The sequence below is a fragment of the Pipra filicauda genome, unplaced genomic scaffold, assembly GCF_003945595.2.
Source record: "Pipra filicauda isolate LSUMZ 115617 unplaced genomic scaffold, ASM394559v2 scaffold119_size3216105_pilon, whole genome shotgun sequence".
Taxonomy (NCBI): domain Eukaryota; kingdom Metazoa; phylum Chordata; class Aves; order Passeriformes; family Pipridae; genus Pipra; species Pipra filicauda.
In genome coordinates this window covers 609,338-635,881 of record NW_024103651.1, presented here as the reverse complement: position 1 = coordinate 635,881, position 26,544 = coordinate 609,338, and the positions used below count along the sequence as shown (strand labels likewise).

General features: G+C 47.4%; 1 protein-coding gene across 9 annotated transcripts in view; it reads right to left on the bottom strand.

Moving 5' to 3' along the window:
- FRMD4A (FERM domain containing 4A) overlaps window positions 1-26,544 on the bottom strand; it is a 367,626-nt gene that overhangs the window by 128,276 nt on the left and 212,806 nt on the right. For 8 of the 9 annotated variants that reach the window (XM_027722476.2, XM_027722475.2, XM_027722477.2 and 5 more), the window contains one exon: window positions 1,958-2,023. In XM_027722476.2, the coding sequence (XP_027578277.1) occupies window positions 1,958-2,023 (66 nt within the window). Of the gene's footprint in view, window positions 1-1,957; window positions 2,024-18,874; window positions 19,151-26,544 lie in introns of those variants that run through there. The other variant, XM_027722479.2, reaches the window with a different exon arrangement.

Below are 26,544 nucleotides of genomic sequence, written 5' to 3'. Positions count from 1 at the left end.
CGATTGAGGATCCACTGGGGCAAAGAGCTGCTCATCTGGTTGACATCAGCCTGTTCCTGCCCCAGTGGACCAGCACTGGGACCACCCCAATGCTGATGGCTTTACCTTTTAAGGCAGGCAAACCAAAGCAGCGTGCCCACGTCTGCAAAGAGTATTGATACTAGAGGCACACTTGAGTCCAAACACCCACTTTCTCTTCATCTGCTCCACCCAAAAGTGATTTTGCCCTGAGTAAAAGCTACCTAGGAGCATTGAAAACCCTCATTAAGCCAGAAAAGCATCTGAGATACCTCAGTGGACAATCCTGTACATATGGGGGGGCATGGTGGTACTTAGAGATCTGGGTCAACCTGCATGCAACAGAGGTTACTGCTTTTTCTGGACATGAATTTTTCATCATCACCCCTCCTTGGATTTCCCCATTCACATATTACTTGAAAACAGCAAAATGATTTGTTGTACGAATAAAATTCAACCATGGGTCACTTGCAAACTAGTTAGTGTGATTTACAGAGCAATTCACTTCCTGTATTGATTAAAGGAATTCCCCTTGAAGGTGTGATCAAACACTTGAAAAAACATAATATCATGTGATATCACTTCTGCTCACTCGGAAGTGGACACAGAGCTTCCCAAACCAGCCCCCTTGGAAGTCATTTTCCTGTGGTTTTTTAGTGTCCTTGATAAAACCCCAAACAATCAGGTTGGCCAGGGCAGCTCACATAGATTTCCTGCAGTATCTTTTAAGCTGTGATTATTAATATAGTGAGCAGCGCTTTAGCAGAGCTATTCTCCAATAGCCCACTCATTTTTAATTGAGCTAAGAAAAATTAGAAAAGGCATTTAGATGAAATGAGAAGCCAAGTGCTGTGTCCTGGTGATGAAGGTGACTGAACTTCCCCCCAGCCAGCTGCAGAGCTTCAGCAAACTCGGTGCAGCCCAGTGCAGGGGTGCTCACCTTGCAGAGATTATTGGCATAGTGTTTTGTTTTAATTAGTCATCCTGATTTAGCTGCTCTCATTCCGGGTCTGGCCTGGCTCATGGTTATCCAGACACTCTCTGAAAACACTGAATGTCACGGGGAGCTGAGGGATTTCACCTCCTTGATGACTATGTACTTAAAAACCATTATCCATTAGCATTTTTGCAATGGTATTTTTAAGCAACTTTCCAGAAAGCGAGGCTGAATGTGCTTCCGTCTATTCAAGTCACCATCAGCCATCCTCATTCAGGTTTGCCGGGGCTGGGTAGGATCCTGCCCCCCCTCCCAGCTTATCAGCTGCAGCTGGGGTATTTGGGTGCTGTGGGAAGTTTCATTTCCTGCCGCTTGGGCTGCCCGTGGCTGGCCCGAAGCCTTTGCAAAAGGAAAGACATTCTTCTAATTCTTGTTATTAACCCATTGTGGATCTCTGAGACAGGAGCCAAAATTGTCAGGAAAGTACAGGATGCTACAGCTTCCATCAGCCCATCCTTACATACCATGACCACTAGACTCTCATTGTTTCTGATTTTCCTTTTTTTTTTTCAAAACAAAAAGATAAGGCAGATGGAGCACTGACTTATTTTAATGCATATTTGTGTTTGACATATGATTTACACCCCACAAGCAACGCCTGCCCGATGCAATAAACTTCTCAAAGCTAAGCAATGCCTCAAAAAAATTGCAAAGTGATATAGTAACAGTGTAAAAAATGACCAGAGCTGCTTTTCTGTCTCACTGGCAGGGACTGGGACAGTTTTGGCACAGAATAAAGCAAAACGTCCTGAATTAGTCCTTCCCACAGATATGCCTCTGCAGGTCCTTCCCAGACAGCACTAATGGAGCTTCCCTGAGCTCTGCAGGCAATCACAGTGTGAAGCTGCTGAGAAAACCAGCTGAAAACCCTTTTCTCTCCCCACCCCGGCGAAAACCCGCAGCTGTAGCAAACTATCACATGGCGAAACGTGCAGTTACTACCTGAACGAGGAGCTCCAGCTTCCTGTCGTCAAGGAGGTGCACTTGGCATCTGCGACCCTCCGTCATCTGCAAGAGAGAAGAGGCACGTGTGTCAGGGCGCTCGGCATTCCAGCTTGGCACGCGGCCGCTTCCCCGGCACAAGCTGGGGGCTTTCACTGGCTGCAGTGCTTTTGGTTTGTTGTTGTTCGTTGGGGTTTCTTTTGTCCTTTTATTTTTTATTTTTTTTAATTAATCTCCCTTCTATTGGCACCAGGGGAAAGAAAAGGCTGGAAGGAGAAGCAGAAAAGCCACCCTGGTAGCTGTCATGGAGCAGCGTCTGGCGCCTGCCCGGATGCAGCTGCCGGGAGGAGGTTGTTCCAATGTGTACAGTGGGGCCAGGGGACGGTTTGCAGGGGCCCCGGCATTTCATCCTGCAGCCTCCAGCTCTGCAGATGGCTTGGCTGGTGGAGGAGACACCCAGACAAGTTTCCCCAAACTCCTCAACAGCAGTGATCCAACCATGCCACAGGTAGTGTGGAACAAGCAAGGTCCTCCCTAGGAAGTGCTGATGGTGCTTCCTGGAATGGCACCAGCTGCATTTTTGGTCCTGAATCCCAGAATGGGCCTGTCCTACTTGGGGTGTCCTATTTAAGATGTACCACAGATGTACCACTTGTGATATCATCGTACTGGTCCAAATGTGCTTCCATACCAGTACAGTTTATTACCACTGTCAACAAAATAATATCAATAAACCTGTTATTTATACAAGACTTATATGAAATTTCTGAGGTCCAGTGATTGGAGACCTACGAAATACATGAGCTGTGGTCTGAGGGAACTCCTCTACAGTGCACCAAGCCCTTTCCCAGCTCTCCTCTTGCACAGAGCACTGTAAGCAGGGAGCAACTTTGCTTTGCAGAGTTCTGGAACCTGGCTTAGTTCAACAAAGCCCCTCAGGCACAGGAACAAGCACAATCCCACTATCTGTTAATGGGATATGGACTGCTTTAAGCCTCTTTGGCTATTGTAAATCCCTTCCTCAGCATGACTTAGGCAGCACAGGCAGCCCCCCTTGGCGTGGGCTCACCCCACGACACTCACACACACCTGGACCCACAGCAGCACAGCCCCAGCGCAGCCCCACAGCTCAGTTGAGTCCCCCAGGGACCCACCACCCTCCAGCCAAGGCACCTTCCTGTGCTTTGCATGGATCCTCAGATCAGTTTAATGATATTACTTGCCACAAAGAGTCTGAAAGCATCACCAGAAGGGAGTGGAGGGTCCACGGGAGCCTAGCTGGGGGCCTGCAGGCTGCTGGGGACATGAGTGCCCCAGTGTCCTGGGCATTCCTGCCCTGATCCATCATCTCTTCCCACCAGTGCCAGCTGAGCTGAGCCTGATGCAAAGCCACCTTCCAGAGAGTAGGGAGACGTGGGTTTGTGGGGTTAACTGAGGACAGCTCAGCTTTCTGCTTCAGCTCTGCAGGTCAAAAATCACCCACTCCTGTGGCTTGATGGGGCTGGATGTGCTGGTGTCCAAGAGGCAGTGGTGGATGCTCCACCATCGACTTTACCTGTTCAAGAGCCCGGGCAGTGCATGGCCATTGCCATGGGATCTGCAGCCCTGGCCATTTCCAGCAGCATCACCCTCACCCTGCTCGGTGCAGGAGCCCATGAGGCTCTTCTGTGTGCTCCTGTCCTCCCTCTTGCTAGGTCTGTCTCACGTCCACCTCCCACTTTCCTGGGACCAGACCGGAGCGAGTCTTACCCTGGCCCCAGCCTCTTCCACAAAGCAGAAATTCAAGTGTTCCAACAACTCTATTAAACCAAGTGGACCTCAAGTGGACCATGCAAGATACAGAGTTTATTATGAAAAAACCAGTCTAAATGAACTTTTCCTTTCAACTCACCCCAAATTTACAATCCTGGAATGCACAATCCCATGTAATGCGTGCCCATTTTACCCCCTTTTGTTATTCACATCAGCACACCTCTCAGTATCCTGCAAGCTAAAAACCATTGCTTTCCTTCTCTTTTTTCCATCAGCATAACTGGAGCCCTGGCACTGCAGCCAAATGAAAGCCTTGTAAAACAAGACTTCTCATAAACGTCATCCAGTTACTGCCGTGGCAGTAAATTGTCTTAGGAGAGTTTCCTCTAGTAAGCAATGTTATGGAAAATATGGCTTCTCCTAAGGTGTACTTCTTGGTGAGTGAGTTTTTTTGCTATTAAACAGCTTTCAGCTCAGTTGTGAAGCTATGCCAGAGGCTCACAGAAGGGCTTTGCAATGGTTTCTCCTGCTTGGAACAAGAGTTGTGTGGGTCATGTTCACTTGGGTGCAGAGAACAGCAAGCTTCCTTTGCTGGGCTTCCCCAGCAGATAAAACTCTGAGTGCCTGAACTCTGCTTTGGCATCTCCCTTGTCCTCTTACTGTCACATATCCACTGCATCCTCAAGATGGGGACTATGCATTGATATTCCAGTTTTAATATGAGTTTACCCAAGGTAAGAGATAAAGCAGTGAGTTTATCGTGGCAATGGCAGGGATGGGAACACAGTCCCAGCTTTCGTGTGTTATGCTCCATCAGTTATAAAAAAGTCAAAATAAGAATAAAAAAAGGTGAAAGAGGGATAATTTTCTGAGATGTATGACTTTGTGCTTTAGCGTTTCAGCAAAGCACTTGCTTTCCGTGTGAAGCTTCTTTAGCTCTCCACACTTTTCCAACCCAGAGTTTCATAACCCCTTAGTGCTTTCACTGCTTAAAGAAATCTCAAATGCAAACAGCTGGTAACATGAATAAATACCTGAATAAAGCAAAGCTCTGAAATGCAGCATATGATGGTTCACTAATTGCATGGCATTTCATGAACATCCCTTGAAACTCAGCAGTACCACAGGCTGGAGATCTGCTGCAGCATTTCCTTCTGCAGACAGGATGCCCAGCCATGGGGCTTTTCATTTCCCTTGGAAACAAATGGTGCTTTCCAAGAGAAAAGAAAAGAAGGCTTCCTATTTAATATAAGCTAAAATATGATGGTCCTGCTCTCCTTTCTGCTTTATTATGCCACCAGGTGTCTGAAGCCCACATTATGTGCTTTTTTGCATCGCCAGATCAATACAAACTCTGCTAGTTTGTCAGAGCAAAAAACAGGAACATTTCAAAGCACAGTGAGGAGGAACTGATTTAGCACAGTCTGTCTGGGTGAAAGATGCTGCTTCTGACGCTGTGCAAATTGGCTGCTCTGTGCTATTTGCTGCACTGCCGTGGACGAGGCTGTGGCCAGCTCTTGGGCAACAACTCAGGGAAACCCTTCTGCTTCTCTGTGCAATTAGAGAAGGAAAATCAACACCAAAGCCCTCTAGATGGGAGTAGGAGGTCACCAAGATGAACTGAGCAGCACCAGAGTTTGGATGTGGGAAGACTACAGGAGTGAATTGAAGTTCTTTTCCATGACTCTTACCCAGAGAAGGAAGGGGAGAACTGAGAGACATGAGGCACAGAGGCATGGCTTTCCCTTCACCTTGGAAAAGCAAACTCCCAGCAAAGGGACAAGAAGCAATGGTTGAGCAGAGCTGTTGACGGAAGAGATGGATATTTGATGTGGCAGGGAAGCAGGGAAGTTCATTCCTGATCAAATCCTGGGTTTCACAGTGAGCTCGATGAGTGAGATTTCCTGTACCAATACAGTCCTCTACTTTCCTTCTGGGGGGCAAGAGCCCCCCTTCCTGACTCCAGAAAGAAATTACGCAAATGTCTAGTTCAACCTAACAGTCAATATGCTCTTGATGCTCTAAGTACAGAGAACCTTCAGACATTTCAAGTGAGGTGACACAATTCTTAGGTGAGCTCCATGGTTATACCTGCTGCGTGCTTGGCTACAGCTCTGCCACGATGCTGTATCCACATCAATCCCTCAGATTTCCAATGCTTCCCAAGACATTTGAAGAGGTGGGAGTGTGTTACACACTCCTGTGTGATAACAGTTCATCCATATGGCAGGGAGCTGCATACGTTGGGTGTGAATATGGGCCACATGCATCTCATGGGCCAGACTTAACACAAACTCAGATGGAAATTATGCACCAAAATACAGAACACATTTTTTTTCTAAAACAGCTCAGTAAGTCACATTTTTTTTCTGAAAATCTGCCACTTCTTTTAGTGCTTGCACATGCAGCATGACCCCAGAGTGCTTGAAGAACTGAGCACAAGTGCTTTTAAAAAGCTCTGTCATTTCTATACATGAATGTGTAAAGACTACAGATAATATATCTTCAATACCCAAACATAAATACTGCTTGTAAGGCATGTGAAAATCTGAAGCAACGTGTTTGTGCAGCTGAGGTGCTGGATTCTTGTGCAGGAGGGCTGATCATACACAGGGCATGTGTTCTTTCTCTGCTCCTTGGCTTCGGCACCTTGAGGATGGGAAAACTGATCCTGACCTTTGCAAAACATTTTAAGATCCATCAGTGACAACAAGTCTGACATACGTGTTTGTTCACTATAGTATAGAGATGCTACAGAAAGGAAATCTGCCTTGTGGTTACTCATGGGATCTTTTGAATCATGGTTGTTTTTCTCAAGGAAAGGACGTTTTAGTTACCTTTATCACAAGACTTTAAATCTCCTTTGGAGGCTCCTACCCAAATATTTACACAACGGGTTTCCTAGGGAAGGCAGGCTGGCGGTTGTTTTGCTTTGTGCCATGAACTTCTCCGGCGACTGGTCTCCTCTCTATTCATCTTCACTGTAACTCAAACATTGTCTCAGAGAATCGTATAAACTGTCTGTGACACGGCCCAAAAACCTTCACCATGCTCAGCTAATCCCCGCGTGCCCGTCGCTCCGTCACTAAATTATCACAACCGTCCACAGAACTGCTCCACCCAACACAAACAGCAAAGGCGACGGGAGGAAACGGCTCCAAAGGGAACCTTTCCCTTTCGAAGCGAAAAAACCCTCCTGGTGAATGCGCTGTCACACTAAATAACTCAAAGGCACCAAATGCAAATTCTATTTACAATGGCAGTTCTATAAATATCTGTGGCACGTTTCATTAGCCGGTGACTGCAGGAATAAAGAGGAATACGGCGTGTTCTTCCTTGACTCAAATCAGAAATTATAATTGGAGGGCGAACCTTTCCTAAATGTTCACTGCCTGTATGGGAGGCAATTACTGTGCCGAATCTACAAAAATCTGTGTCACTCTGCCCACTGTTTGGACAGACCCGCTGAAAGGCGATAGGGAGAGATGACAGCCTGCTGATTACAGTAAACTATTAGATTAAACATCCTGCTCCCACTTGACCACTTCTTACCACCTTCTCATTCTGGCAACTCCTGTGCTTGTAGAGGAGAGGGAGGGAGGAAAAGTGCTGTGTTTTTGATGTCTGCACAGCTTTTTGCATGTGGTAGCACTTCACTTTGCTGAATTGGGGCCACTCTGGCAAGCAGCTGCCTGTTGCACTGACCAGCACTGCCTCTTCATGTGTCTGCATCCATCTGCCATCTCCTGTCCTACACTCATACTTCAAAACCCTGGAGGAATTGGCTGTCTTTCTTTTTGTGCTATGTGTTTGCAAAGCATCCTCCCCAGTTGCTGGTCTGCATCAACACCTAATAAATATTAGTGACAGTGACTGGGATGAGGATGGCTGTGGGATGGTATGTGAAGAGCTGAGTCACAAGGCTGACCCTTGGTGGGCACCTGGGAGAGGGGACATGGCCACAGTTGACTCTGTGCTCAGTGGGGAGCAGCATTGGCTGGGCTCTACCCTTGGGACTTGCTCATTTTTGCAGTCATAGAATCATAGAATCATCAAGGTGGGTAAAGACCTCCAAGACCATCAAGTCCAACCATCGACTGAATACCACCATGGCCACTAAACCATATCACAAAGTGCCATGTCTACTTGGTTTTTGAGCACTTCTAGGGATGGTGACTCCACCACTTCTCCTGTGACTAAATCCAGTCCTTCAGTTGTGACTCGGTGGGAACAATCCCTGATGAAGAGGACCAAGATGACTGCTGGTGCAGATTTGGCTCTCTATCTGGCCATGGGGCTTGCCCCCCACCCTGTGCTGGTGAGCATGTCACCGTGGTTTGCAGCACTGCTCATGCCATCCTCCAGTCCAGGTCCAAAGCCCTCACACACACTCACTTCCCCAGCTCTTCCCCTTCACCAAAATGGGCCATGTTCAGGCAGGCTGGCTTCCACCTAAGCCTCAGTGGCTCAAACCTCTGAGAATGGGAGACAGTCAGGAGAAACTGATGTTTCTGAATATGATCCTCATTTCTACTATTTATTTCCATGAGTCTTTTCTAAACCAATGGTGGAAAGTCTGGGTTGTTATTATTTTATCAAGAGGGAAAAAAGTGATTTTAATTTGGCCCAAGGTTCCTGGCATAGGGAGCAGAGGGCTATATAGCTTGTCCTCTCTGTTGACGTCAGTGACATAGTACAGGACATGGGCTGAGCTTTCTGAAATAAGCCAATACAAAATTACAGAATCATAGAATCACAGCTTGGGAGGGACCTTAAAGATCACCTGCTTCCAACCCCCCTGCCACAGGTAGGGATGCCACCCACAAGATCTGGTTGCTCAGAGCCCCATCCAACCAGGCCTTGAACACTTTCAGGGATGGGATGTGAAGAAGTACCAATGTTTCTGACTACAATACATAGGATACCATTGGACAACACTTCTGCATTCAAGTTTGTTCATGCTATTATTTCTTATAGGAAAGGCTATTTGGTGCTCTTGAGCAGGAGAGGTTAGCCATAAGCCAGTTGTTTTTTCCCCCTGGAAAGGGTGTCCCAGCCATATTCTAAGGCATCTGCCACCTTCAAGCAGTACTTCTGTAAGAGAACGAAGATGCTGCATATTCAAAGAAACAGGAGCATCCTTTTGTGCATCATCTTTCAAGAGATATTGGTGGCAAATGGAGCTTTGCAGCTGAGAAGGATGACACAGGAAAGATGTTGTAGATGTGGATAATGTCAATGCTAAGAGAAGTAGCCGATGGCTGATGTATAACCAGACTTCATCTTCCAATACAGCATGGGTTTCCCTGTTATGGAAGTGCTTTGAGGCTCTGTGAAATACATACACAGTTCATAGCAGGACTGAAAGGCCAGAAACCATACGCTGACAATGATGCAGCATCTCTCACACGTTTGATAGGACCAGAGGAATGCATCGCGTGCGAGGCCTTTGGCTTTCCCTGCAAGCCTCTTTATCCCACTCCTTGAAAAATTAATGTCCTCACCAATGGATTAGGGAACGGAGATGAAATTGTTGAAACCATGGTTACAGATACAGCTCTTAAAAACCTCTCCTATCCTACAGGAAGGGAGTGCTGCCCTCCTTGAGGAGAAGCTTGACGTCACCTGTCGCATGGGGGATCTGAACAGGGGTGTGTGTTTGAGAGGGGTCGCATCAAGTGATGCAGTCATTTCTGCAAACACTCATTTGCCAGGAGAGGCAAAAACAGCTTCAGAAATTAGAAAGCAAGGGTCCTCCTCGACAAAGGAGGTGGGACGGTGTCAGCCGCGGTGTCACCCCAGCGGAAGCAGACCACAAACGGAGCGACCCAGCCATTGTGTGGACGCCAACAGGGAGCGATGGGATAAAAATTAAGGCGAGCTGCAGGCTTAGTGACCTGGTGACTTCCCTGTTTTGTCTTGAGAACTGACAAAAGAATTCCTGGCCTGCCCAAGGAGCTCCTCGTTTCCTCTGCACAGCTCTTTCCAGCCTTGCTCAGACTCCGGCATCACCCAGGGACATTTGCACAGTTTATTTCTCATGCTTCCTCTAAACAGCGCTCAGCAAAAATGCTCTGATTCAGCAAAGCACAAAGCCGTGCCCATAAATCCCTTTTATTTCAGTGTGACATAAGCAAGTGTTTAAGTGGCTTACTGTATCAGGGCTGAAATGAAAAACCGTCTCCTACGGTCCTTAAGTCCATTTACAACATCAAGCAATAACTCTCAGGCGAACTTTAAAGCTGGGAATGCCACGTCTTAACCTCAAAACACTTGGTGCTTGAGCCGTGTAGTCAGAATTAAATCTAATTCCAACACCACATTTTAAGCCAAGCAGGGTATTACCCGGCAGACGCCTAAATCACCACTCTGAGTGCGGACAGCCTCCGAGGCCTGATTTCAGTTATATCCTGAGATAAGAAAGTCCTTTCCTGGACAGACCAGCTTCCTCACCAGAATGAAGGCTGTACTGGTTTGGGTCACGTATTGTTTTCTTTCTTAAAAATAATACAGATCTAAATCTTTTCAAATACAAAGGGAAGCAGAACATCTTGCACCCTCCCTGCCTTCTGATGGCGAGGCAGGAGGAGGAGTGCATTCCCAATGCAGACTTTTCACTATGTTTGACTCTTTCACCCTTGTAACTCTTTCCATTCCCTTTCATGGCCAGAAATTAGACCATTTTCCAGTTTAAAAGTATACCAGCTTTCAAGAATTATCCCCACTACTTACAAGGCAGGAGTGGAGAGTGTAGGAGCTTTGATATGGTTGGTCAGAGCATCCTCTGAGCTCTGTATCTGAGGCTGAACACAGGTAACACAGTTTCCAGTATTATTTATTATTTTTATTCTAGAGGATTCTCTGGCCAAAGATGTCTTAAACCTTACAGATTTGCAACCCTTTCAGCACTCAGGAGAAACGTGTCTTGATAAACCTTGACTCAGCTGTTTGTGCAGGTGGTTGAACATGGGCACCTGCTTTAGGCCAGCATTTTTAGGTCAAGAACATGCCAGAGCTGTTAAAACCTTGCTTCCAACTGGGATCCTGTAGCTATCTCCTCCACTTTTACCTGGGAAACCCATGTTGCTCCTACATCCTTTCTGCACATGCAGCAAGCTGGCTGTACCCAGTGATGGGTAAGGGCTGTGTGGGGAATAAATAATAAATAAATAATGCTGCAAATGAAGTGGCCCAGCTGCTCCTCCCCCCACCAGCCTGGGGCTCTTCCCTGCTGGCAGCTCTTTCGTGTGGATGAGTTTTAAATGAGTCAGGGAACGGGGTTTCCATCCTCTGCTGACAGACTTTCCTGCACAGCCTCATAGACCTGGTGGATCAGCTCCTACCTGGAGCTGAGGACAAGTCCTGGTGAGAGAGGAGAGCCACAGTCCTGCTTGTCTCTCTGTCGCTCCTGATGAAGCAGATGACAAGCAGTCGCTCCTGATGAAGCAGATGACAAGCTGTTCATGTTGAGCACTAACAGGCACCTTTAGGTGTGGTGAAACCACTTGATTCATATGAAACCATCACAGCCAAAGGGTTGCATCCTATGGGAAGTGGAAGATGAGTGGCAAGGGCAGCCCATGGCCTCATCCCACCTTATAGACATTGGAACTATTAATTCATAATATGCTATTCATCCATATGCAAAAGTAATACCTAAAGACTGAAAACCAGCCACTATCACAGAAGAAGCCATTGCAAAACATAGTTCTTCTCATGCCTATTTTAATAAGATGACAGGTAGACAATCTTCCTTGCTGCCAACTTCCCAGTTAACACCCAAATAACTTGTCCTGTACATAAGCTTCTTCTGATCTAACTCAGTGCAGCCAAACTGAGAACAGCTTTATTTTGTGAACTTTTTTATTTCCCCCAGGGTGAACTTATTTTCTAGATAATAATCCCTTTACGGCAAGTTCCGCAGTTTCATCCCATGTTTGCACATTATGTACAAGAGCTGTGATCCATCATTTGGGTTGCCAGTCCCTAATGCAGCCCAAAGAAATAAATATCAACAGCAGAGCTAAAATGAGGTGCTCAGAGGGAAAGAGGATAAAGGATCTCTGGAGTCTTTGCATAAGGACAAGCAGCGTGGTCCTGGGACAGGTGTTTCGTTGACTTTTGAGCATAGCCATGTGTCAAGAAAACCATGATATGTCCTCGGAGGGTCTCGCTTCCCCTGTAAAAGCCCCGTATTTACCCTGTTTGCTATGCACAAAGGATACAGCACGATCTAAGGGGAAAGGATCTAAATTATCTACCAGGGAAATCTTTTACCAGTGAGGGACTTTGCAGCCTTGTATAAGTCACATCAACTCTGCGGAGACTCCTGGTCACCTTTTGGTTCATTCCCTACAATATTGTACAGCAAGCACTATGAATCATCATATGATAATGACCATGTGGCAATAAAGTACACAGCAATAGATGATTATTGTTATTATTATTATTCCCAAAGATGTTAGCATGTCTCTTAATCTCTCCTACATCTGACTTTTTAGATTCCTTGTAAACACACATAAAAATTTAATTTTTTGTAGAGTTTCACACTTCAAAATGGCATATTTTCAGCAAACTGTTCCAGATATCACTTGTTTGTGCATGCAGACAGGGTGTAATTACATGAGAGCATCCAAGTCTTCTGGGAACACATTCTCAGGAGGTTTGGATTAGTTATAGAGGAAAACAGGACGATTTATTTGCTACTGAAACAAGTGTGATTTGCTGGAGAAAAAAAATCAATGTGGGTTCATAGGAAGATGACCAAAGTGACCCAAGGCAGTGGAAGCAATAGTATGTGTGAAATATTTTTAAAGGACAAATTAAGATTTATGGCTTAAAGTGTCCTTTTAGTGCTCATTGAGTGTTTTGCACCTACTGTATCACTAAGAATTGGGAGGTGTGAGCACTGATGAACCTGATCAATGGAGCCAAGGCATTGGGCAGTGCATCACTCAGATACTGTAACAGAGTGGGTCAATAGGTAGCACTGAGCAGTGTTATATATAACACATAATAGAAAACACACTTTCAAAAGCCATTCCAGATATGAAAAAAAAAAAAGTAAAATGTTAATATATACACTGAAGTGTTGGGTTTTTATTTTTCTTTCTTCTTGTTTTGAATAACACTCTAAAAACTGATACGCTTCCAGTGGAAAAATATGTCACCAGGTTGTTTCCAGCCACTGATAATCAGTGGGTTTGACATACATTTGATGTTGAGAGACAGGGCTGTGGCTGGTGCCCAGGCTGGGCAGCTGCCAGCAGTTCTGCCTGAGCGGCAGCAGCTGACGAGGTCCATGCAGGGTGGGCATCATCCCCCAACTGGGTTTCACAGGAAGGATGGGGTGAGTTGCAGAGCACATTCAAATGACAAGCAGCTGACTCATTCTCAGAGATGCAGGTGTTTTCAGAAACCAACCCTGCCTGCAAAAGTCTGGTTTGACCATTTCTGCTCCTACTTTGCTTGCCAGTGCATCCAGTGCTGAGCTGGGGCTGCAGGGCTGGGACCTCTCCCGTGGGCTCTGCCTGCACACCCAGATGGGTGAGGGGCAGAGCCTTCTCCTTCCTGACAGCTCCTGATGCTGAACACTTGCGTGTCTGGTGAGGACTAGAGCTCAGGCTAGCCCCACTCTAGGCTCAGGCAGGGAAAACTGCTTTGAGGACACTGTGCTTTTGTACCCCCATTCATCTCCTGAGTAATGCTGGGATTTTGCATTACCTGTATTGAGAATGCTTCAGCTACTGGTGCAGCAAGACCAGGTCATCTATGCATCAAGGCATCTCACAACATAATAAATATGGACAGTCTGTAACCTCTGCACAGAAGGGACCTGGAATAAACACCTCAACTTAAGCCTGTCTTTTTACCATGCGCCTCTGCCTTTTAGGAGCAAGGGAAGGATGCTCCTTTCTGGAAATAAACTCAGCAGATTTTTAGTATCATGCAAAATTGATGCAGAAGAGCTAAGGAAGGGAAGCAAAGAGAGAACAGCTTGATATAATGTCTGCAAACTCAGTGGCTGAATCTGATATCCCTGAGCCCTAAGTTCCCAGGATTCAATACCCATTTTGAAGCAGCCTTCTGACATGTACACACTCAGCTGTACCTGCGAGAGGGGACTGAGAAAGTGAGGACACAGCCCAGCACTTTTAGATTTGCAGATTCCACTCAAAATTGACATCAGCACTCGCAGAGCATTTCAGAAAGCACCTTCCATGGCGCAACAGAAAGGCAAAGCAGACTTGGTGCTTCCCTCCAGTTCTCCTTGGTCTTGGTGAGGAACAAGTCCCTTTCCCACTGATTCCCACCACCTCCTGCAACACAAGCCCATGTGACACCTTCAATGGCTGCATGGATGCATGTATACCAGCATGGATGCAAAGCATACCAGGAAGCCCAGATCACTTCAGACAGAACTTTTTTTTGCAGTCTTTTGGCCTTTCCAGTTCAGAATTGAAGAAGACAGTGGAAGTCACCTTCCAAATTTATTTTCCAGCACGCTTCCACGCTGGGGTGTGGGTACATAAAGGAAGCACTGTATTTGATTACACATCCCCTAAATCATCCCAGTGTCCCCTTGAGTACCCTTTTTCACTGGGAAATGAGAGTGGTGCACAGCACACACGTGGCAGCCACGTGTTGAGGTGATGGGTGTCTTCACCAAACCTCGGCTGGGGAAAGCCAGGAGAGACACTATCCACGCACATCAAGGGCAAAACTATGTTTAAAGGTGGAAAGAGCTCCGTCCACACTCCCCTCTCTAGTACAGGTGCCATGTTTCAGCTTCAGATTTTGTGCTCTTTCCAAGCTGCTCACTTGATGTGGCAGCTTCTCCTGTGTAAACCCAGGGTCAGCCTGTGGCTGCTCCACTATCTGCAAAGCACTTTCCAGTGTGAAATATTTCAGCTGGGATGGATGGGGTGCCAGCAGCACTTGCAGCATGTGTGGTAGGGCTGCAGCCACGTTCAATCCCACGCGGTCAGGAAACCCAAACAAGAGTGGGTTTATTTTGGTTGGGAGATCTGGGGACTTCTAAGAAGAAAAACAAATAAATAATCTAAACACAGAGCCTGAGCCTAGTGGGTTGGCAAGCCCAACAGCCATTGTCAACATGTTATGTGTTACATGTGGAAGTGTACGTACAAAGGATTTCTGTAGGCAAAATGGAGTATCGACCTCTTTTTAGTTTGCAGCTTTTCTATGAGATTTTCAGTGGACCTTTTAACAGTGAATTTAAGTAAAAATAGGTCAACTTGCCTACCTTTTTTCTGCCCTCAAGAATTTTTCCCAAAGATTACTACACTAGGTCAGACCACATCCAAACAGTGCAGGCAGAGGGTGAAGAGAGCATTTAGCTACCCACTAGTGATCTTTTCTTGAGGGTGGGGACACAGCAGCTGTTAAGGACCACATGAAAATGTCACACAGAAGCTCAGGACAAGATTAGAAGGATTGTGTATCTGTTAGGAAAGGAGCAAAGTGGGTTGTAAGCAAGAACATTTTTGATGGCATTGGAAATCAGATGGTCCCAGCTCCTCTGTCTCCTTTGCACTTTAAGGCTGGGCAAGTCCCACTTCACCTCACAGAGATGCACTCGGGTATCTGGTACCATGCATGAGGCCTCAGAGAAATATAACACAGCCATGAAGCAGGGATGCACTGGGAAGGGGAGGTACATCATGGTTGTCTTCTACTTATTTTGGCAGGCAGCCTACTAGAGCCAAAGACAGGCAAGGAGTAAGCCTTCAGGCTACATTGACTCCGTGAGTAGTTGGAGTGCAAAGGTGACTTGGAGCAGAGGAGGCAGGATCAAAACCTGTGTGTTTGCGATTCATCAACATGAAAGTGCTCCCAGGAGCTCAGAACTGATCAAATATCTATCTGGGGTCCCTTCTCAGTGTGAGATCAGAGAAAAAAGCACTCAAAGTCATTTTTAGTCCTTGACAAGATTCAACTCCAGAGCAGAAGACAGGGCTCCAACTCATTGTGCAGCCTCAGAAAATTGTTTGTGGCTTTCTAGGACATGGCACATACTGAGATTTACAGGAGGGCTAGGGATTAAGTTGTTAAAAGTCTGGGAGAAGGAGAAATATCAGGGTATGTTGTCAGTTGCAGCAGTCCCTGAGGCTACGCTGGGCAATGCACGGATGGCTTAGGGAACCTGAGAGATGCAGGGACAAACTGGGATTTGGAGCTGAAGGAGACTTGCAAGCAATTCCATCACAGCTTAACCTTGTCAGACCTTGCTGCTTTCTGGGCTGCTGTGCTCTGCTTGCATTGGGGCTGCAGGGCAATTCACTCCTCCAGCTGCTGGAAGGAGCAAGCCAGCAAGGATGACTGGAGATTGGCATTGATGAGTGACCTTGGGAGCCAGCTGTGCACCCAAGCACCTCCCACCCTGTGATGAACCATGAGGACCTCTGGGAGCCACTGCTACCTGCTCTTCTGGCTGACCCTATAGCATGTGTCCCCCCAACTTCCCAAGAGATGGGGCATTTGTGGAATGGCTCCCACCGAGATGGAGATTTTGGGTGTAGCTCAGAGGACCAGGAATCCTGATTGCCTCAAACCCAGAGTGTTTTGTATAAAAGGTACCCAAGGTCCCTGAGAGCTGAGTGTGAGCGTGGTCCCGTGCCTGACAGCACCTTTTGCTTGTCCAAACGATCCAGCTCACAAGGAGGTCATACCATGCCTTTGTGTATCTTCAGGGGACACCACTAAGCCCTGACCCAAAATTTGGCTGATGTTGGATCAACACACTCCTTAACACCTTCTTCATGTGTCACCCCTCTCACAATGCATGTCCTTTCCTTCTCCTTCACAGTCCTACTAGATTGCGGCTTGAGACTTCAGTCACACTCCAGCCCCTTTCCAATTCTCCTTAAATACAACATTTTGTCCCTCGTCCATGAATGCAGTTTTACTTTGCCTTTGCTGTCTGTTAAGCTGCATTTCAACCTGCATTCAAACCTTCTGCTATTACTCACACAGTAACAGTAGCAACAAAGGGGATATGTACGACTGTAATCACCTGTGATGTGTGGGACTGAACTCAACGATTTGGGAGGTCTTTCACAGCCTTATGTCCCTACTAACAACACACGGTGCACTAACACACTAATGGAAGCTCTTGACCTGGCTAAACAATTTGACAGGATCTCTAGGGAAGATGCTCTCTGCCAAGTGATGCTGCATTGCTGTATGGCCCTGAGTGACCCAGTGCCATGACCAAATATCGAGTTGCATCTTTAATACAATAATCATTTCAGATGTGCAGCAACTGACTGGACTTCCACAAGCAATCTACCAATGGGTAGCTTGCCCAAAAGATCTGTGAGTGGCTCACTGGTGTGCCTATGCTCAAATAATGGCAGAGATCCCGTATTTGTAGCCCGGGCATTTAAAAAAAAAATTCACCTCAGAACAACATGTTTATTTTACATGTGCATAAATTGACATGCTATGCCCCACTGCCCCACTGGCGCACTTCTCCCCTGTGTGGGAACTGATTTGGATGGAGACACTCACAGCATTATGGATGACCAATGCCAACTCCTTCAGCTTGTTTGGTCCTCTGAGGGACACAGCTGACCTTTGCAGCAGCATGAGGTGGTGCTGAGCTGAAGACCCTTCAAAATATCCCCTCTTGCACCAAGAAGCAATATATCCTTGGCTCCTCACAGCTTCTGCCACAGCCCATTTTGCTCAGCAGCACAGCTGGGCTGCAGAAACTGCCCCATGAGCAGGCTCACCCTCCTGCCCAACACCGACACTTAAACACGACCTTGAAAATGTTAATATTTGGAAGAGGACAGGCTATCCGTAACTTGTGCCAGGAAGGTCGAGCCAAGCACCTCTGAGCCACCAAGCCAAGCCGGTGCACCATCACCTGGCCAGGGTGAACATCGCGGGTCCAAGTGAGTGTGCAGGCAGCAGTGCAGGCAGCAGTGTGGGCAGCAGCCCTCCCGCGGGCCCTCTGCCATCGCCCCGAGGAGAAAGGGATCAGTCTGATGGTTTTAGCTCCATCGGGATCTCTCTGGTGCCTGAGAGTAAGAGAGTTCTAGGCAGGGAAAATGGCACAGGCACCCATACCGGTAACAGTCCCCTTCATGCACGGGTGGGGGATGCTCATCAGACCCCAGGGGCCAATCTAGAGGTAACTGAGTCCAAGACACCCAGATATCCAGCTGGCACTGGGCAGTGCCAGGATTCAACCTCTCCCGATACTTGAGACACCGGGTAAGCCCGGCTCAGCCATGCCCATGAAGTACAACGCGCAGGCACAGGCACCACACCCCCTTCCCGGTGAAAAAGGCGAGCGATGCCGGGGTTTTTGTTCAGGACAATGTTTTAAAATCCCAAACCAAACCAGCAAGCCGGGAGTTCAGCTTTCCCTGCGACCTGGCTTGCCTGGGAGAGGAGATTTGCTAGCTCGCTCACGCATCTCTGTGTGTTGTATTGCTAAACCGCTGCCAGGGCTATTATTAGAAACAATTGTCTCTCCTGGAAATTTTATAGAGAGGTTTGAAACAACTTTTCTCCTGCCCTCCCCAGCAACCAGCGGGTAACAATGCGGCCAAGAACCCTCCTTACGCGGAGCTTGTCTGCAAGGCGTGCAGATATATACACCCATACAGGCACAGTTTGAAAGCACAGCTATTCATTTTCCTTTCCTAGCCCTGGATCTGGAGCAACTTTTCTATTCCTGATTCAGGAAAAGGTGCACAGGGGAAAGGAAAAACAAGCCGGGGGCTTTCCCCTTTGCGAAGCCCCCAGCTCTGCATTAAACTTGCTGCAGCCATTTGGGAAGAGAAGGAGCAGTCCATCTTGGCAGTCAGTGGGGACAGCCAGCCAGATTGCTTGGGAAGGGGGGAAGGAATCACAGCACCGGCTTCTCTCCCCCCCACACCCTCTCCTTCCCCCAGCCGCCGCGCTCGGCTCCGTTACTCGCCCACCGAATTCAGGGGTTTGGGGTTAGGGTTTTTTTTGGAAAGGCCAGAGAAAGCATCTGCTGCCCACATTTCTCCCTGTTTGAGGTAAATGGAGGGAGGGGGCGTGGAGCAGCCCGCACACTGCGGCTGGGCTTTCCCCGGGGGCCGGGGCTGGAAGGGGAGCCCCGGCCCGCCTCGCCTCCCCCTCCGCAGACAAAGACCCCGTTACCTTCTCCCGCTGCCTCGGCGGCTCCGGCGGCCCCTCAGCTCCGAGCCTGGGGCGAGCGCATCCCCGGCCGCACCGCGTCTCCAGGCCGAGGCTCTACCGCCCCGCATCCATCGCCCGCCTCTCCGCCGCGCGGTGCGCGGGATGCGCGGCCCTTCCCTCCGCTCCCCGCCGCTCCCGGCCGCTCCTACGGCCGTCCCATCCTCCCTGCCGGGATGCCGGAACCCTCCTTTCCCCTCTTCTTCTTCTCTTTCCCCGCCTGCCGGCCCCTGGCGCCCCGGCTCCTGCGCGGCCGCTGCCGCGCGGCGAGGCTGGAGCCGGGGAAGGGAGGAGGAGGAGGAGGAGGAGGGGGAGGAAGGAGGAGGAAGGAGGGAGGAGGGTATCGAGCAGCAGTTGGCGCTGGGTCATGTGAAACAGATGAACCCAGCTCGGGGCCTGCCAGCATCTGGGCTCCCCATCGCCTCTGGGAGGAGGATGAAGGGATGGAAGGACGGAGGGAGGAAGGGTGCGGGGTGGCGGTGTTCATGCCCCCTGCCCACCTTGAGATGATAACGGAGAGGGGCGAGAGCAGCAGGGATGCTCCGGCTGGAGGAAGAGGAGGACAGAGACGACCTCGGGCACCCATAGGGCTGGAGGCAGAGCAGCTTCTGCCAGGGTGCAGCCCCAGGAGCTAGAGGCAGCCTCCCTTCTCCTGGTGATTTTTCTTTCTGCTCCTGGCTGCGTGAAGGGTGCTGCTTGTGATGGTCTAAAAGTGTACCTGGCAGCAGTGTACTCTGCCTGGCAGTAGAACCTCTGTACAGACTGCACTGGAGTAGCCCTCATGCAAGGGTGTCAGTGTTAAAGAATTAGATCAGTCAAGAAGGACAATATGTGTGGGCCTCTAAAAAGTGCTGATTTTTGGATTTCAACAGACACAGCATGAAGAACCCACGCCATGACGCCTGTGGTTAGAACTCTGACTTGTTGCTGCTTTGCCTCCCCATCAGCGTTTTCTTTCTGGCACTGGGGTTGTTCCCACTAGGAAAAACTCTTAGGTTGCTGCTGTGCCACACTCTGGCACAGGCTGGCTGGTAAGAGGTCTTCTTTGGGAGGGGAAGTGTGCAGGCGAGCCCTTTCCTTCATTTATTTTCAGTAGACATTCATGCCACCACGAGGATGCTCATGGTGAGGGTGGAGTTTGGGCTTACACAGGATAGAGGAAATTTCCCTTTCTGCCTGCAAGAAATTGACACAGTTGCTCTCCTGACATAGTGGTGGTGAACGAGCTGGATGCCTCGTTTTAGCTGGGGGTGTTTCTGGGTTTGATCTGCTGTCAGACTGAAAGTCAAGACCATGCCAGCATGGAGATGCCATGAGACTTTATGTCCTCTCTTCTGCAATGGGCTTGGAAGAGCAGTGGGCTGCAAAGTGCTTCTGGGTACAATAGCCAAATCCTGGAGCACGAGCACAGTTCCCTCTCCTGTCTTTAAGGGCACAGACATAAAACTAGAACTGCACATGCAGCCACAGGCAGGCTCACCCCTCCAGCTCACTCCACCCAAAGGGATGGTTTTGATTAGGGGATAAATATAGAGGCAGTTCTGGCCTCTGGCTGCTGAGGGTTAAGACCAAGCAGCTGAGGTGGCCCAGCTCAGCTCTGGAGGCAATCCTGAGGTCAGGACATAGGGGCAAGAGGCAGCAAAAGTATCCATCTCTGCTCCAGGAAATGTAGGGGGACCACGGCTATGTTGCAAGAGTAAATGTTGGGGTTTTCTGGATGTATCTAACCCACATCTAGATCCAGCCACTAAAGTAGTCCTAAGGTGCAAACCACCAAAAAACAAACTTCAAAACCTCCTGGAATTTTAAACCCATAATTTCAGAGAGTGGTAAAACTTCAAGTTGCCTCCTAAATGCCGTTTTGCCCTTTCCTTCAACAGAGGTCACAATACCTCTCAAGCAGGTTCTGCCTGTGGTGGTGAAGATGAGCATGAGAGCCTGAACCCCAGCAGCTGTTCAGCCCTGATTAGAACTAGCAATGAAAAATCACCTTCCCAAGCTGACTTTCACTAAAATAGGAGGTGAAGCTGCTTCAAGGGTATGCTCACCATGAAGGTGCCTGATTGTGCTTATTGCTCTCTATGAGTAGGCCAGGGCAATGGACTTTGTCTTTGGGGTATGATGATCCTTCAACTAGCAAAGCCTCAAAACAATTTCTCCACGCACTGCTGTATGGCACATGTTGCCCTTCCAGGTAACTCTCCTGGCAGAATCTGCCTCCAAACCTAGAGCAGACCCAGGATGTGCTGCAGCATTATTCAGCTGGTGATAAAAGAGCTTGCCTGGTGGGTTAAATAAGCAGCAGGAGATTGGAAGCCTCTAATTGGAAAGTAATTTGTTTCATGCATAGCGGCAAAAACTGGAAAGCAAGGCTTACTCTGCCCAGATTTGCAATGTTCAGCTTTCAGACCAGGTGTGAGGATTTTCATTATACTTAACTTGAAATTACAGGCTCCCTACAACAGTCCAATGTCTTCCTTTGGCACAAAACAGGCATGGGGTTTGGAATAGTTTGGAGACAGCAAGAGAGCATCCTTTCTCATGACCCATGTTACAGTGGGGTTGTCTGTCAGGTGTGCCCAAAGAGCATCCCATCACTGTGTGATCCTAATGGTGTCCTCCAGTGTCTTTGGAGCATCAGTTGGTTTGTGTCACAGGGAAGGGCCTGAGTCACCAATCGACTTACAGGTGTCATGTGATGGAAACTGTCTGGGATAGAAATGGGTAGAGAGATTCTTGGTTTCCCCAGGTGCAATGGCTCAGCACCTCTGCAGCCTTTGAGACCCACCATGCAAGAAGCTGGACTCTCATACCTGTGAAACCTCAAGCTCCATCCCCCTCAGATCCCTTGTAAGGAGATGACCTTTCCTACCCATCCAAGACCATGGGAACAGCACTTCCCCAAGAGGAAGTTCAATATGATTCGGTACAAAAGCTTAACATTTCCTGCAATGATGGGAGATATTCCTGCTACATTTCCTTTATCCTCTAATTCACGATGCAACATTTGTAATAAAACTAAATTACTGGTCTGAGTGAAGACAACATCCTCTAGGTACCTGATGGACTAACAAAGAACTTAGAAATGGGACCTGTTTCTTATAATGTGAAAAGACAGCAGAGTTTTGTCCTTGCTAAGAGTTGATTATGACTACTCAACCAGAAAGAGTTGTTTAGCTCCAGAACTGGACAAGGAACTGGAAGGATAGCTGCACTGCAAAGTCAACACCTTGTACCACCAGGGGTTTGCTCTCCCCTTCTTCCTCTCCCAGACATAGATGCTGTAACACAGATTTCCTAAAGAGTATCCTTTCAGGGGAAAAAAACCCAGTCATTTAACTCATGCACATTCTTCTCTAAATTTCCCAGTTATAATTCAGCAGCAGCAGAAGCCCTTTTCTTCAAGGAACTTCCGTAATCTCACAAGGTCTCTGGATCTGGCATTACCCAAACAATACACCCTGGCAGCAAACACCTAGTCTGGAGGCAGCAAAGCTGCTGTCATTGCAATGATTAGAAGCAGGGAATGGTTGAGCTTCTTGCAAGCTGCTTCCTATCATGGCAAGTCCCAAAAAGAGAAGAGTAACCCAAATATTTACCTCTGACATACACAAAGTGAAGCTTCCAGCAACCAGATGCCTCTGTGCCAAAATAACAACATGCTGATTCCTTTGTCTTGGCTCCTGATAGCGAGGCAAGGAAGAAACACTGTGGCCTTGTGCTGGAGAATTACTGTTGACAATTCATTTCCACTCTCGTTAGCAAAGATTAAAGAAGCAAAATACTTTACAGGGAACGTGGTGATAGGACTGTGGGTGCCATCAAAATGTGTGAGCTGTTACATGAACATTTCTAGTATTTTCAGAAAAGCTTAATGAATATTGTCTATCCCAGAAACGCATTAATTAGCACTAGTGGGTTGGAGGAGATGTCGTGTCATAAAGTAATATTCACACTTAGTCCACAATTTGCATTCATAAGAGGTGCAGTGTTTTACAAAAACTTAATGTCATTTCCCCCATATGGTACATCTGAAACCCATGGAAAGTGAGGAAAGTGCTTTCAAAGAATATTTAGGATTTGCTAAAGGTATCTAACTGGTTGCCTCCCTGTGGGAGGTGTTCAATGGCCTATCTCTCATTGATTGCACAACTCTTAACTTGTAATATTTGAGTGGCAGTAAAAGATTAAAAAGCCTCCAAACTTAAAAAAGCAGCATGGGCCTAAGTAACTTGGGACCTGAAATCCATTTCTGGATATGATATAAGCTGTTAGGCACATGAATCTCACTGTAAATCAATGCAACGGACTTATTCTAACCATGACAAGGGTCAGCCAGCCCTAGAAAATGAAGTGTCAGGTTAGCCTATGGGTTGATTCACACCATTTCTCTGAAATTCATGGTATAACATGGTCTTACTGCTCATGGGTTCTAATGTAGGTTGGCTGGAGAAGACGCAGTGGCGTCACTTCTTTTCATCTGAGACAATCTGTATCCTCCACTCACTGAATATTTCTCAATATTGGGAAGCAGAGAAGGCACTGACAGGACCCAGTTGATCACTCAAGCCACCAGGCTGCCCTCACCCTCTTCCAGGGAGCAGGGCCAGCAAAAGAGAGACAGAAGGTTACATGTACCACTACCAAGCCTGTCCCCATCACTCCATTTTCCCTCTGTAAAAGGTTGTGATGAGTTGTGACCTTGCGACAGTTCATGTTAAGGGTTTTGGAACCAAGTGGAAACCACATTCAAAAAAGCAAAATGCAATTACTGGGTCTGGACCTGCAAACAGTTTAGGAGATACAACACCATACAACACCAACTGCCACGGTGCAGTGCACTTCCAGCTGGGAAGATCTCCAAGTTTGCCAAGCGAACCACGAGATGTTTCTAGTTAAGCCTTCCACAGAAACACTTCCCTTATGGGATGAATTGTGGGTGTTATTCCCATGTCATGCTTTCATTAATTTCCAGGACAATCCCTTAAGTAATTGGGACACAAAAGGAGGGGGGAAAGGGAGAAGCAGGACTTTAGCTTTGGACAAAATAAGCCTCCAGGGCATCTGATTAATTTTCACACAGACTCTACTTAAAGGATCTCAGAGAGCTGAAGAGGGAAGTAAGCAGACCTCGATGTTCCCAAAGAGCTGGTGCAATAAATCCTCCCTTCATTAGGCAAAGAAAGTGCATGCTGGCAGGATTATTATGCAGGGAAGCGAAGCTCAGACTTCACGAGGCAGCTGAAACGGATGGTGGGGACAAGCCAACTCCAGCTGTTTGGTGCTATGACCCTGGGCTGGCAAATCCTGCCTGCTGCCTCCTGCTCCAGCCCAGGGCTGGTGTGGAAAGGGACAGGAGTCACGTGTAAGTCGCCTGTGTCCCAGTTAGCTCCGGGTAATCCTGGCATCCAAGAGGCCAAACAAAGCGAGCAGCTGAAGTGTGCACAAGGGACTAAAGATGAGCTGGGTGTGCCACCAGCCCTCCTGGAGTGACCCATGACTCAGTGGAGCGATGATTGGAGTTTCCTCCTCCTTTGCACCCACCTAGGTCTGAGACCAAGGGGAAGAGAGAAGGACATTTTCCTGATGGAACCTGCTGTGAGACATCCCTGTCCTTGCAAGAGCAACAGGAGGCATGAGGGGTTCCGCTCTCTGCTGGAGGTCAAGTCCTCACAAATCCCTTCTACCCTCCCATGGGGCAGAGGGGACACATGGGACCAATAGGACCCTGCTGCCCTTTCCTTCAGAGCTGAGCAAAGCTCTGCCTTGGGAACTTCTTCCTATTTCCAGAATATTGCCATTTTCACTTGAAATGACCTGAAAGCAGAACAATTCAGGAAGGGGCAGATGTGGCAGGGGTCCTTTCCATCCATAAAAAGGCATGGGTGGTGGTGGGAGATGGGAAGGCGTTTCCCCAGGGGAGGAACAGGAGCTCCAGAAAATGCTTATGATGCTGCCAAAAGGCTTGGCTGGGAGAGACCCAGAGAAATGTTCACAGACCACCAACATGGCCACAGGGCAGACAGAAGTAAATTGCAACTAAGAAGAGGAAACCTCATTTGTCCAGAGCAAATGAACTGCTGAGTAAATGGCAAATGAGTGAGTGGCAAGAACCTGAGAACAAGGCTGAAACAAGGCAAGATTATTCTCCCCGTGGTTTCCTTAGATGTTGTAGTCGACTGGTGCTGGTGAAAATCAAACAGAAGCCTTCTTGGATGCCAAAAGGCAGTACAGGTAATTTTGAAGGACACCAAATGAGTCAGCTGAGAGAGCCAAGCCCAGAAATGTGCCTCCTGTTAGGCAAAATCTGCATGTACCTCTTGCATTGACCTACATAATGAAGTGTTTGCTATTGTACAGAAGAATAAAGCAAACTAATTCTCATTTGCTTGGCTTTTTGTACTGAAATAGCCTTTGTACTTCACAGGACTTCAGATTTGAAGACTATTTTTGTGGCTTTACCCTGCCTTCTACTGAGGATTGCAAACGATTGGAAAAGATTTCTATCTCACATTTTGTGGAAAAATCCTGAGAACATTTCAAAATGGCATTGAAATAATTATTAATAGCTTTTGGCAAATAAATGTAACAGAAATGTAACCAGTTAGACAATGTTTCAATACATCTCTGCAACATTAAAAATGGGGCTCAGGAGATATTAAAGTGACACAGCAAAATGACAATTTTAGCAATTGAAAAAAAAAGACGCTGTAAGCTTGCATTCCATTTTCTTTTACTTTTTGGTCATACTTTTTTATTTCTTAAATTGTTTTTTTCTACTCCATTGCTTGCCCATCAAACAAAATCAGAGAAGTCTCCTGGCTATAGCAGGAAAAAGCTGTTCAGTCCAGAGCTCTTGTAGGTGTTAGTAGGGGGTAGCCTAATTTCAGATGCAGGTGTGGTTTTTAAGGTAACCTTTTCTTCTTATTGAAAGTTTTCACTACCTCTGTGAGGCAAGATCATTACCTAAGTTGAACAGATGGGAAAATGGAGTCATAGAGAGATCAATTTACCTGGGTAAGATCCCATACCAAATTGGAGAGAGAAAGAGAGAGAGACAGACAGACCTGGGAATAAATCACAGGCCTTGTGACACCAAAGCCTTTGTGCTGGCTTGAGACCCCTCTTCTTTCCCCAGCTAATGAATCGGTGATTAACAAAGGCTGCTCCATTTCTGACAGTTTAATCGTCGATTTCTACTTTACACTTTGGTTCACTTTGGCTGTTTTTAATCTTTATGAGGCAATCCTCACAAAGAGAGGAAGCAAACAGAAAATAAATCTCGGAGCAAGTAAACCCTCTTGTCATAAAAGTGCAATAAGCAGATCTTATATGTCAGAAAATATTTATCTGACCAATAATGTTTGCATTTAGACCCAGTCAATAACAAACAACCAAATTACATTTAATATGAAAACATTTTAAATGGGCTCATCATCTTCTAAATAAACATAGCACTAGTCATAATGGTGCTCTGCTAGAGCCAAAGGCTTGGTGTTATTTGATTTATTGTTTAACTTGAGTCTAATTGCTGCCTATCTGATGTCTCTGGGAACACGGGCTTCTATCACTCGTCTGAACACAATTTCCTTTTCATTACTGAGGCACACCAGGAATAAGCCCCAGCTCTCCTG